The sequence below is a fragment of the Bos indicus x Bos taurus genome, chromosome 9 (genome assembly GCF_003369695.1).
Source record: "Bos indicus x Bos taurus breed Angus x Brahman F1 hybrid chromosome 9, Bos_hybrid_MaternalHap_v2.0, whole genome shotgun sequence".
NCBI classification, from domain to species: Eukaryota; Metazoa; Chordata; class Mammalia; order Artiodactyla; family Bovidae; genus Bos; species Bos indicus x Bos taurus.
This window is the reverse complement of record NC_040084.1, coordinates 80,198,177-80,211,710: the sequence shown is the minus strand read 5'-3', so window position 1 is coordinate 80,211,710 and position 13,534 is coordinate 80,198,177. Positions and strand designations below refer to the sequence as shown.

Below are 13,534 nucleotides of genomic sequence, written 5' to 3'. Positions count from 1 at the left end.
TATCTGTGTATGGAAGATGCAAGAGTTTGGGCTTGTGCTGTGTCGCTTCAGTCGTGTTTGGACTGTAGCCAAACCCAATGGACTGTAGCCCACCAGGCTCCTCTGTTCATGGGATCTTCCAGGCAAAAATATTGGTGTGGGTTGCCATTTCCTACTCCAGGGGATCTTTCCCACTCAGGGATCAAACCCGAGTCTGTTATGGCTCCTGCATTGGCAGGCATGTTCTTTATCACTAGCAACCTGGGAAGCTGTATCACCATCATAATACATTCTTTGTTCTTAGAACAGTGGGAGTTTCAAGGTAAATAAGAAAGGAATTTTGCTGCTCTGGAACTTTAGAAGTTGCTGTCATAAACTCTGTTGATATATGTCAGATAGATAGAAGCTAAATACTAAGATTAATGTTCCCAATAAGTAGTTAGCTAAATATTTGTTTGGATCTTTGAATTTATTTACAGGATTGGCCCCAACATCAGTTTGCGTTAATTTTTTCTTCTGACACGTGAGCATCCTGCCAGTTTAATCTGTATCTGATTGATGACAGAAGGTCTGGGGTCCAGGGACTATGTTGATTACAATAGTTTATTCTGAAATTGCTCAGAGATGTGTGACCCAGCTTGCGTCACCCTCTTGATGTGGAGCCCAAGAAGGCAGACCCAATTGGGCCAAAGGTATTAGGTCCTCTCTCAGCCAGAAAAGCCTGGGATTCTCAGTCATACTTGAGTCTACACTTGAAATAATATGAGCCTAGACTTCCACAGGTCTAGAACAAAGACAGCCTGAGAATGGGCTGAAGCTGTCAGGGGGTTCATATCTTCAGAAGCCAAATTGTTCCTCTTAAGTTTGAGGCAAGGAGCAGGGGGTGGGAACAAATTTGTGTTATCTCAAGTTAGTTCATTTCACACTGAATTTTGGAGCAGTCATCACATTTTGGTAACCAATTAATTGCTCTTTTTTTTTTTTTTTTGGCTGTATTTTCTAGGAAACCTAACGAAGCATATGAAATCTAAAGCACACATGAAGAAATGCCTGGAGTTGGGAGTCTCAATGACATCAGTCGATGACACCGAAACCGAGGAAGCAGGTATTCACACTTGAGTTGACTGACCTCTTTACTGTGCATGCTGGAGCTTTGCGGCCAAGGTGGTAAAATAAATATAGGTATTAAAAAAAAAAAACTGATCACGTTTCATTTTACTAAATACTAAACAGAGAAGAGAAGTCTGACGCATTGAATTGCTTGAGACTTAAAAGAAATGCATTTCAGTTTTGGCTGAAGAAGTAGAAATGCCTTACTGTGAAAATAATTTTATCATTATTAGAACAGAACCATAAAGGAAATCTAATTGCATTTAAGTTGTAATGGTGATTTAAATCTTATGATGATACTTTTTGGGAAATTTGCAAAGCATTTTAATGTCTTATTTTTTTGATCAAGAGGAAATCTAGTAGAAAAAAAATGTCCACCAATAACCTCAGTAGAAAATCTGGGAATCAGCTGGACTTCCTGACTTGTAGAGACAGGTTCTTGCTTTTCTTTTTCCTCTAATATCATCATTAACAACATTATGTATCTACTTATTGAGGGTTTTCTATGAGTGGTGTGATGCCTGAGCTAAAAGTTCCTACTCTGGAGGCCATATTGTAGGTGGGAATGAAACCAGATAGCTACATAAAAAGATAAGAACCAACCAGTGTCACAGAGGTAAGTGCTCATGTTATAGGAGTTCAGAGATGACCACCTCTAGGGGCTAGAGGATTGAGGAAAGCTTTTGCAAAGAGATGGCATCTGAATGAGCTTCTAACCTTCTTGTTTGAATCTTGATGTTCACTCTCTTTGTTCAATTGCTTCAGAAACAATGGAAGATTTGCACAAGGCAAGTGAGAAGCACAGCATGTCCAGCATTTCAACTGATCATCAGTTCTCAGATGCTGAAGAATCGGATGGTGAAGATGGAGATGATAATGACGATGACGACGAAGATGATGAAGACTTTGATGACCAAGGAGATTTGACACCAAAAACAAGATCAAGAAGCACCAGTCCCCAGCCTCCTAGATTCTCCTCCTTGCCGGTGAATGTTGGCGCTGTGCCCCACGGGGTTCCTTCCGATAGCTCCCTGGGGCATTCTTCATTGATCAGCTATTTGGTTACGTTGCCAAGTATTCAGGTTACTCAGCTGATGACACCAAGTGACTCATGTGAAGATACTCAGATGACAGAATACCAGAGGTTATTCCAGAGCAAAAGTACAGACTCAGAACCAGACAAAGACAGGTTAGACATCCCCAGTTGTATGGATGAAGACTGCATGCTGTCTTCAGAGCCGGGCTCCTCCCCACGGGACTTCTCACCCTCCAGCCGCCATTCCTCTCCAGGATATGATTCTTCACCCTGTCGAGATAATTCACCAAAGAGGTGTCTGATACCCAAAGGGGATTTGTCACCCAGAAGACATTTGTCACCTAGGAGAGATCTGTCACCCATGCGACATCTTTCACCAAGAAAGGAAGCTGCCTTGAGAAGAGAGATGTCACAGAGAGATGTTTCGCCAAGAAGGCATCTGTCCCCAAGGAGGCCAGTGTCACCTGGGAAAGAAATCATGGCCAGGAGGGACCTCTCTCCCAGGAGAGAGAGAAGATACATGACCACCATAAGAGCACCATCTCCCAGAAGGGCTTTATACCACAACCCACCGTTGTCCATGGGGCAGTATTTGCAAGCAGAGCCAATTGTATTGGGGCCTCCTGTAAGTATCCTTAGTTTTCTCTTTCTAATATATAAGCCCAAGCTCATTGGAGCCTCTTGATGACACACTGGTGTGAAATTTATTATGACATGGGTATCTCTCATGGGGAGGAGTGAACTTGGTTACTGAAAATAGCAGGAAGGCATTTTTATCACATGCTATTGTCAATCACATGGCTATGGCGTTACCCCAAGTGTAGTATTGCATCAGAGAAGAGCATTTCAATCTGGTAATGACAGGTGAGATCTTTCCGAATGCTTTCTAAGCTTAACTCATTATATATAGGCAGGAGTTGAAACCTTGGCATGAGTGGAAAAGGTAAAAAGTCTTTGGAATGACATGACTGCCTAGACAGACAGTCTGAGGGATATTTAGGTATCATTTATCTAACTCTCTACCAGGTGAAAATTCTGATTCAGGCATTAGCATTGACTTTCAATCAAAAAAAAATTTTAAATAAACTAATTACTTTGCTGATAGTGAGTGGATGTGTGAAACCAGTAAGGGACCAGGAAAGGGGAGAGTGAACCCTGTGGTATAAATGAAAGGCATGAACATGCCTGCTTTTCTTGCTGGTCCCACCACCTCCTGTTACCAAGAGCCCTTGTTCAGTGATATTGTGAGCTCACAAAGTGGGCAGTCGGAAGAGGTAAGGGAGAAAGCATCAGAGGAGATTTCTGTGGACGCCCTCATTATAGATTAAGATAACAACAGTAGCAATCATGAATGAAATGTGGGCAGTAAGGCTTAATGCACATCCATAGAAGAGGATCAGCCCTGCCTCACTTCACCAACATGATAGATCTTGATGTCTTTTTCAACTTGTGTGAAAAAAAAAAAAAAAAAAACGAAAGAAGCAGGCACCTAGCATACCTAGCGTAGACAGAGGAAGGATACCTTTGGAGTTTGGCTACTTTAAATGTGCTTTTTGTTTCCTGGGCTCTATTCGTGGCCATTCTCTCTTTGCTCTGGATTTCCATCATGTGGGTCGTCACTGCCCTTCACAGCCAAGGAAGACTACCAGCTGTCAGCTCTGCCGTCTTATCACGGCCCTAGTGATCAGCTTCCCCTCTCTCATCTTCTTTTCACCATCCTGAATTAGATGCTTAGATTCACATTTTGAGCTTTAGGAAAACTCCCTGCTGCATTCTACTCCCCAGCCCCAAGCCCCTCTTTACAAGCCTGCCACCAGCATAGCCTCAGGGTACAATGACTGTAGAAACATGCATAGCAATCAAGACATAACTTCGCTGCTGAGCTAATAAATTAGCCAGCTAAGAAAAAGCGGGGCATTTCCTCAGGTTTTTGAGTCTTAGTGGTACCAAGTAGTAAGGAGGGCTCTTCTGAAGTTCATGCTATTGAAGGATAGAGTGAGAAGTCACTTTCATACCAGAATACCACATCTGGGGTGGAAAATGCTTTTTCTGGTATTTGTTGTTCAGTCACTAAGTCGTGTCTGACTCTTTGTGACCCCATGGATTGCAGCACACCAGGCTTCCCTGTCCTTCACTATCTCCAGAGTTTGCTCAGACTCATGTCCATTGAGTTGATGATGCCATGTCATTCTCTGTCGTCCCCTTCTCCTCCTGCCCTTAGCTGTTCCCAGCATCAGGGTCTTTTCCAATGAGTCAGCTCTTTGCAACAGGTGGCCAAAGGATTGGAGCTTTGGCTTCAGTATCAGTCCCTCCAGTGAATATTCAGGGTTGATTTCATTGACTGCTTTGATCTCCTTGCAGTCCAAGGGACTCTCAAGAGTCTTCTCGGGCACCACAGTTCAAAAGCATCAGTTCTTTGGTGCTCAGCCTTCTATATGGTTCACCTCTCACATCTGTACATGACTACTTGAGAAACCATAGATTTGACTAGATGAACCTTTGTTGACAAAGTGATGTCCCTGCTTTTTAGTAATCTGTCTAGGTTTGTCATGGCTTTTCTTCCAAGGAGCAAGCGTCTTTTAATTTCATAACTGCAGTCACCATCCACGGTGATTTTGGAGCCCACAAAAATAAAGTCTGTCACTGTTGCCATTTTTTCCCCATCTATTTGCCATGAAGTGATGGGACTGGATGCCATGACCTTAGTTTTCTTAATGTTGAGTATTAAGCCAGCTTTTTCACTCTCCTCTTTCACCTTCATCAAGAGGCTCTTTAGTTCCTCTTTGCTTTCTGTCATTAAGGTGGTGTCATGTGCATATTTGAGACTGGTGATATTTCTCCTGGCAATCTTGATTCCAGCCTGTGATTCATCCAGCCTGGCATTTCACATGATGTACTCTGCATATACGTTAAATAAGCAGAGTAATAATTACAGCCTTGATGTACTCTTTTCCCAACTTAAACAAGTCCATTGTTCCATGTCCGGTTCTAACTGTTGCTTCTTAATCTGCATACAGATTTCTCAGGAGGCAGGTAAGGTGGCCTGGTACTCCCATCTCTTGAAGAATTGTCCACAGTTTGTTGCCATCCACACGGTCAAGGCTTTAGCATAGTCAATGAAGCAGAAGTAGATGTTTTTCTGGAATTCCCTTGTTTTTTCTATGATCGAATGGATATTGCCAGTTTGATCTCTGGTTAGACCCAATGGTGCTGTGGAGTGTGTGAGCTGAGGCTCCCCCATTCTAATTGGCCTAGTGGGTCAAAACTCTGATATTTGGGAGATGTTGGAGTATATCCAGTCATCTGTAGGCATAAAAAATAATGCTTTGGTGCCAACACAGTATTGTTATTAAAAAATAATAGCAACTCACAGTCACTTTGGGCAAAGGAAGCAAAGAAGTGGACTTAAAGACTTCATCTAATTTTTGGATCTCTGCCCAGAAAGTTGTTGTTGAAAAGAGATTGGTTTTATTAGTGATTGAATTTGTATTTTTTTTTCATACCAGTTCACCTGGATATTTAACAAAATTGTTGAACTTTACCATTTATGAAGCCCAAGTGTTGAGCTTTTGCTCTATTACCCAGTTTAATTCTCTGTAGACAGTTCTTAACATGCTACTTTGCTCATGTGATAGGAAAGAATAGCCCTTGGAATCCTTCCTTAAGCAGGGACGCTTGGTCTCTGATGCTTCCCATTTGATGCTTTAGCACTCTGTTTTTGAGGGGCAGCAGAGAATTTTTGTCTTTCTATGATGTATGGACAAGATTCTCATTGTGAAAAAGAATCAGTGATCCTTTAAGGAGTACTTCTCCTGACTGCTGTAGTAGATGAGTGCTTCCCTCTCTCTGAAGAATGTATGTTGTTCTTCTTCAGTCACTAAGTCGTGTCCAGCTCTCTGTGACCCCATGGATTGCAGCATGCCAGGTTTCCCTGTCCTTCACTATCTCCCAGAGTTTGCTCGGACTCTCATGTTCATTGAGCAGATGATGCTATCCAGCCGTCTTATGTATGAACGTATTAAATTGGAATAACCCTAAAGATAATTATTTTTGATAGAAATTCTGTTAGCAATACCTGTGGTTTAACATTGACCAAGCGCTCACAGGGCAGTTACTCTGGCATTGAAAGGACCTGGTAGCCAAGCATGGCACACTCGTTATCTGCTTCAGCCTGTAGTGGTAGGTTCCAGGGAGCAAGTTTGGAGGAGATGATATGCAGTCACTGAGATTCTAGAACCCTTCTATTTCTGCTCTAGTGTCCTTTGGTTAATTTTCATTTTAAAATAGATGCTAGGTAGGTAGGTAGATAGGTAGATGGATGGATAGATAAAGAGAAAAGCAAAGAAGAAATAAAGAGAGGGAAGAAAGGAGGGAGGGAAGAAGGACAGAAGGAAGAAAGGAAGGAAGAGGAAGAGAGAAAAGTCTTTTATTCATTCGTAGAGTAAATATTTTTTGAGGGTTTAATCATATGTGGCTCAGTGATGATGGTGGAAAAATTGTATGGTTTCTGGCCTCATCCTTTTTAAACAAGAATTGTTCCTTTTCCACTTTTAAAGTTTTGGTAGATAAATAGCGAGGAGACAAAGAAAGTGCGTCCTGGTCCTCAGTGCAGAGCATCCGTGGACACTGTCTAGAACAAGCGCCATGACTTGGTTCCAGCCCTTGCTCTCTGTGTGGTCTTGGGCAAGTCACTTAACCTCTTGGGCAGTTTTTTCATCTGTTTGTGGCAGCCAGGGAGGTGGGCCAAGTAGACTTCTGTCCTTGAAGGAACTTACCATTCAGCTGTAAGGAATGTAGTGAGCTAACAGCCTCCTGATGTTCGAACCTTCAGGATAGACCTCCGTTTTCAAGCCAAGGCCACGTTCTCCCCTGCAGCCTCTATCAGTGGCTGAGCCTGGATCAGTTCCAGCTGACCCCCTGCTTCCTCTCCCTGTTAGCGCCACATACCTTATATCCCTGCTCCCCCATCACCAACCCCAGCCGGAACTCCTGTACCTCTACCTCCTTCTTATCCTTTGCTTCCAGAGGACCTACTGACACTGTTGAAAAGATGAGTTGGGGTAAATATTTGGTACATAGGATACAGATAGATATACACACACATATGCATACACTTAGCACAACCCACACAGGCATTCATTATTCATATTTCTGTGTCAAGATTTTTAAGTAAGATGGGAGTTTATTCATATTAAAATGGTAAGGCTCAAATTGTAAAACAAGATAAGGTTGCAAATGAAGTAAAAATTTGAGTAGAAAAATCTTTTGGAGAGTTATTTGGAAGGTGAAGAAGGGGTGAGTCTGAGGACAAAGAGTATGTGAAAGGTTTGGCAGTATCCGGAGCCATGGAAGTGGTTACATGATAGGAATTGTACACTTGCTTCTGTGGTTGTAATCATTTAATGTCTGGTCAGTAAAAGTCTGAATATAACACTTGTATTCTTAACACAAAATTCTATTGGCTTTTGAACAGATTGAATACATCCTATTTTTAGAGGACACTTCATCACTCGCTTTGTTGGACTTGAGTCAGAGATCTTATGAAATAGGACAGCTCTGTCTTTGGCTGCCTCAGAAACCCCCATTCTGATTAGGTATATACCGTGGACATCACAGAATAGCAACCAGAGGCAAGATGGAAAAAGAGCCAAACTATGTTTTATTTCAAACTTTACATCTGTGATCGTTGTGATCCAAAGAAGATTGATTTGGTTACATTCACAGGTGGTTATTGTAGGCATTATGATCTTCCACCTTACCTAGTAACATGTAAACATGCCTTTTTTAAACCAGAGCAGATAAATGCAAGAGGGATTTTTTTAGTCGTATTTAATGATTTCTTTCTCATACCACAGAATTCTCCCCTTACCTAGCTTATGAGGTCCTTAGCTTATGAGGATTGATGTTTACATGATTTCTCCTGCACTTTCAGCACAAGTCATTTGTTTTTGGCTTGAATAAGGTGAAGCCTAGAACAGGGTAAGGGCCAAGAATGGTACAGAGTAGCAGAAATGATGGATAATTTATCATTCCTAACCTGGTCTCACAATCTAATTAGAACTGGATGAATCATTAATGGTATAGAGCACACCTTGCATTTTTGACCTGAAACATTCTTAGAATGATGGCACAGTGGTAAAGAATCTGCCTGCAATGCAGGAGACACGGGTTCAATACCTGGGTTGGGAAGATCCTCTGGAGAAGGAAATGGCAACCCACTCTAGTATTCTTGCTTAGAGAATCCCATGAACAGAGGAGCCTAGCGGGGTACAGTCCATGGGGTCACAAAGAGTCAGACATGACTGAGTGACTAACCATGCATGCATTAAAAGGATGAATCTCAATTAATTGAAGCTTCGTCATCTCATTTAAACCCGATAATCTCACAGTTAGGGTAGGTTTTGCTATAGAAACAATTATACAAAATGGGTTCTCCGTTTTCAGGACTGGGACCATGAAATCTGGATTTCTGGCCCAAAACCTTAAATGTCCTAATTTATTAATTGCCAAGAAGATTTTTAAGTGGAAATAATAACACAGAAAAATTAAAATACAGTTATTTCTGGTTCCCAGCCACATAGTCTATTATAAATTATAACTATTTGAAATACTTAACATTAACTACTTTGATGCATAGTTTTCATATAAAATCTGGCCTTGAATTACGGTTTGATGGAGATGCTGGTGCTGATCTTCTGCCTCGATGCCTCCTGAGCAGAAATCTATTTCTTTAGAGCAGTGTCTTGCACATTGGAGGGACCAGTTTGTGTATCACCACCATTTTGTCATCTGTTCTGTAAAAGACTAAAAAAGAAAAAAAAGAGAGCTAATTTTCAAGCTTGTCACTCCATTTATATTCATCAACACTTAAGAAAAATATTAAAAATCTGCCCAGTATATAAACAGATGGTAATCGTTTAACTTTCTTTTGGATTTAAAAACTTGTTATTAGTGTTTTTTGGCTCAGTAAAGTTTTTCTGGTAATTATCCATTATTTTCTTTTCATTCTGTCTTACAAAAAAAAAACACCAGAGCTGGACCATGTCTCTGTACCTAGTGGAAAACACACTGCAGGTTTTATCACATTCCTGTTTAACAACAAAAGCAACTTTCACAGACCTACCTGCTTCATTCAAGAATCCTAAAAGACTGCGGAGCAAACCTCTTTTGTCTTGAGAAATCAAAGAGTGATAGAAAGATTAGGGAGTCTTCACGTGTTTTAAAGGAATGAGTGAGTGAGTGAGTGAATGAATGAAACAGCTTGACCTAAACGTGAGGCATGCTGGGTCCTAAGTGTTGTCTCTCTGTTTCCCCGATGCAGAATTTAAGAAGAGGATTACCTCAGGTTCCTTACTTCAGTCTCTATGGAGACCAAGAAGGTGCTTATGAACATCCAGGCTCCAGCCTTTTCCCTGAGGGTCCTAATGACTATGTCTTCAGTCATCTTCCACTCCACTCTCAGCAACAAGTGCGAGCTCCTATCCCCATGGTGCCAGTTGGTGGGATCCAAATGGTTCACTCCATACCGCCGGCCCTTTCCGGTTTACACCCTCCACCCACATTGCCTCTGCCAATGGAGGGCTCCGAGGAGAAGAGGGGAGCCTCAGGGGACTCCTTCGCCAAGGATCCCTACGCAGTCTCGAAGCAGCACGGGAAGCGGTCGCCTTACGCTCCCCAGTCATCTGGTCCACCTAGCACGCCCTCCTCTCCGCGGCTCCTGATGAAACAGAGCACTTCAGAAGACAGCCTGAATGCCACAGAGCGGGAACAGGAGGAAAACATACAGACTTGCACAAAAGCCATCGCCTCCCTCCGGATTGCCACAGAAGAGGCCGCTCTGCTTGGGGCAGATCAGTCAGCTCGGGGGCAGGCGCCTCATCAGAAACCCTTGGAAAGTGCACAGGCTAGCATTAGACACTTTAGTGGACCTGAGCCAGGTCAGCCCTGTACCTCAGCTTCCCACCCTGACTTGCATGATGGCGAGAAGGACAATTTTGGTACATCCCAGACTGCATTCGCCCACTCCACGTTTTACAGCAAGAGTTGTCTGGATGACCAACAGTCAGGCTTTCAAGAGAGCAAGGAATTACCTTCAAGCACAGAGGCAGGCAAGGAACCGGCTTCAGAAAAGAGTCAACTACATTGATCTAAGATGCATGGAGACTTTCATTTCCACATTTTCCCATTTGTTTTTGTTTTCGTTTTTCTAGAAATAGAGGTAATCAAGTTTATAGCATGCCTGTCCTAAGTTACTGGTAGTTTGCTATTATATATACTTTTGTTATATCAAAAGAATTAGGTAAATTAACAAGTCATCATGAGCCTGACCAAAACAAAATTTGAAATTAACCTATTGGGTCTGGTACTTTTAAAATTGTACAGATGTTTGTGCCTTTTCTTTACTTTGCTTATATTCTTATAAGCATTTTTTAGCAGTAATTTGTACATATTTTAGAATTTGTGTATCTGCTTTGTAATAAATGTAATTTCTTTCCTTTTTTGGACACTTGGATCTAAATGATGTAAAGCAAAACAGCATCAATATATATGTGAGGTTGCACTAAAACATATTTTTATATGATTAAAACTGAACAGCTTTTATGTACAGCTCTGATTCTGTAATACTAATATTTATTTACTTTGTTTCATAAATTGTACATTTTTTCTTAATGTTGTGGATTGCTTTTCTATGTGAAGCATGGGGTTTACTGTTGCGTAACTAGAACAAAAAATGTATATTGTAAACAAGATATTTAAACTAGAGTATCTTATTCTGCACTTATGCATTAGTTAAAAAAAAAAAAGATAAAGGATGTATCAGTCAGTTCTTAACTCTTGTAAATTTTTTTGTCTCTTGTTTGCTGGATTGACTATAACTTAAGTGCTGATTGTGATTTTAAACTGATAGTACCGTAAAGCATTAAAGTAAACAATGTGCTATTGTGAGTTTTTTCAAAGCTTTATAAATCAGTTATAAATAATATTAAAAGTATTTGGTCTTATGTGAACATGTTGATCTATATACTCAACTAAAAATATGGGAAAACATTCCGCCCCATGTAAATATGTACAAGTGCATCACTGGTACAATTTTATGTAACTCAGTTGGACACTAGGTTGCCACAGACCTATGCTAGGGTGTCTTTAAAAATTAAAGTGACAAAGCACACGGGACTGTGTTGAGCTTGGTTATCGGCCGGCCCGGTGGCTTGGCAGGCAGTGCTGTGCGCTGCCCGTGGAGAAGACCTGGGCTTAACAATCTCCTTGGTTCTTGCTGCACGAGATGGTGACTGGAACTAAGGCTACTACGGAGGGGTCGCGCTTGGACTGAGAGGTGGGTGTGGAAGCGGGGAAGGGCGTGGGGACCTGCTCCCCAGCCTTTCCCGTCAGCCAGTCTGCACGGTAACAGGGTTGACATCAGCTCTGGGGGAAGCCACTTGACCCTACTGCAGAAGGGAAGAGTGTCAGACCCCTGGCTATCTCAGGGGGAATGGAAAAGAAGCTTACCAGGGGAAAGAACTTGTGGGAGGATGCTGTCTTTTGTATATAACATTCAGAATGGGCTTTGGTTAGCGTTGACGATGGGCAGAGCCTTTGTTTGTAGGTTCCGAAGAGTGGAAGGAAGGGAAGGGGTACAATACGTGGGCACACACAAACACGTGTGTGCGCGCACACACACACACACACACACACACACAATCTGGGTTATCTTTGTGCTATATAGTGGATTATAATTCTGTGAAACCAAGTTTGTATATTGAATTACATTAAGGAGTGTTCTTTAAAAAGAGAAATAAATATACGATTACATGCTTGAGGTGTCTAGTTTTTATGTGTTGTTTGACATTTTGATTTCCCAATTTTGTTGCTGGAGAAATGTTGATGCTACCAACATGCCATCTGTGCTTTTCACTCCTAGGCTCTGCCCATCCCAGGCTGCGCAGAGTATGAATGCCTTGAACAAGTGAGAAGGCAGTCGTTGGCTTCAGCATGTCACCTGATTAGAACAGAGAGTGGTCAGCACAGTGTGAGTTCTAGAAATGGAGTCCTTAGAACCTGGACATGGCAATGGGTGTCTGAAAAGAGTCGTGAAGAAATCAAATCATCATTTCCCCTCTGCTTCCCTCTCAGCATGCATACATGTCTGAAATTCTACTACCCGGGAAGCCTCCTGATTTTTGCTGAAATGACTGAAGGTAAAAGCCAACTGAAACCAATACACCATATAATATCCACAAATCACAGTTCTTTTATTACAAAAGAGTAGAATCTTAAATAATGGAAGTAGCTCATTAAAGGTAAAAATCTATGAGTATTTCCAATTCCAGAAATCTCAAATTGGCGGATTTACAACTTACCTATGATGTTTTATAAGCCAGGCTGTCTCTTTAAAACTATGTTTTACAAAGGTGATTTAAAGGCCACCATGGCCAGCCTAATATCCATCTCTCACAGAGAAGAATCCTTGAAACATTTAATTGCATAGGGTGATTTGTGTGTTTTACTCCTCACTTATGTGTGTGTGTGTGTGTGTGATCCCAGGTCAAATCAAATGCTCTGCTTCTTCCTCTGATTCATTGCATGTATTCACTTGCTCATAAAACAGTTTTTGAATCCCTACTATGAACTGGGTGCTATAATGCGCATTTAGGGTGGATAAGAGTATTCCTGCCATCAAGGAGACCAAATAGAGAAATGATATGTGAATAAATGTGTGCAGTATGCTATTAGTGCTAAAATAATGGTACATTTGATGTATTTTGCAATCACAAAGGAGCAACCACCCTGCTGAGAATGGAAGGAGGGATGGAGCAGGCTTCTTTGCAGAGGTGGTCCTGGAGCATTACCAACCAGGGTTCTTGGCCTTCTTAATCAATAGAAATTGCTGAGTTCAGACAAGAAATCCTGGCAAGGTTTCACTGGGGACGCCTGCTGCAGCACAGAGAAGTGAGAAGAACCAGCAGGTGCCTGTGCTTGTCCGCTTGCTGGGAGGGAGCAAGCTGGTACCTTGTACGAGGCGAGGGTAGGTGTGGGTCCAGGGGGCGGGCTGGAGTGGTGGCTTAGTTGGTTTGCCCACCCTTTCCGTGGTCATGTACAGAGGGTATGCCCAGTACTCTGCTTTGGCTCCCAAATCCCTGCTTTTGTCCCAGCTCTTCAGAAGTGATCATTGGGCTTCTTGGTCTTTCTGCACCTTGTTCTCCATAATTTGTCCCAACTGTCTATTTTTAGTCCTTTATAACTTCATTGTATTTCATCGCTCAAGGAGACGTTTGCTTAGGTGCAAGCACTGGAGCAAACAGTCCCAGGTCCCAGGTCTCATCCTAACAATTTATTGACTTATTCAATAGATAAACTTCACCATGGCCACTGGGACACTGTTCTGTGTGCTAGGTGCACGGTACTATGCAA

General features: G+C 42.0%; 1 protein-coding gene across 5 annotated transcripts in view; it reads left to right on the top strand.

Moving 5' to 3' along the window:
* Positions 1–11,942, top strand: part of HIVEP2 (human immunodeficiency virus type I enhancer binding protein 2) — a 218,418-nt gene extending 206,476 nt beyond the window's left edge. For 2 of the 5 annotated variants that reach the window (XM_027551732.1, XM_027551733.1), the window contains exons 9-11: positions 983–1,084; positions 1,855–2,750; positions 9,447–11,297. In XM_027551732.1, the coding sequence (XP_027407533.1) occupies positions 983–1,084; positions 1,855–2,750; positions 9,447–10,271 (1,823 nt within the window). In that variant the 3' untranslated portion in view covers positions 10,272–11,297. Of the gene's footprint in view, positions 1–982; positions 1,085–1,854; positions 2,751–9,446 lie in introns of all 5 variants that reach the window. The other 3 variants (XM_027551734.1, XM_027551731.1, XM_027551730.1) reach the window with 2 other exon arrangements.
* The last annotated feature ends 1,592 nt before the right edge of the window (positions 11,943–13,534 follow it).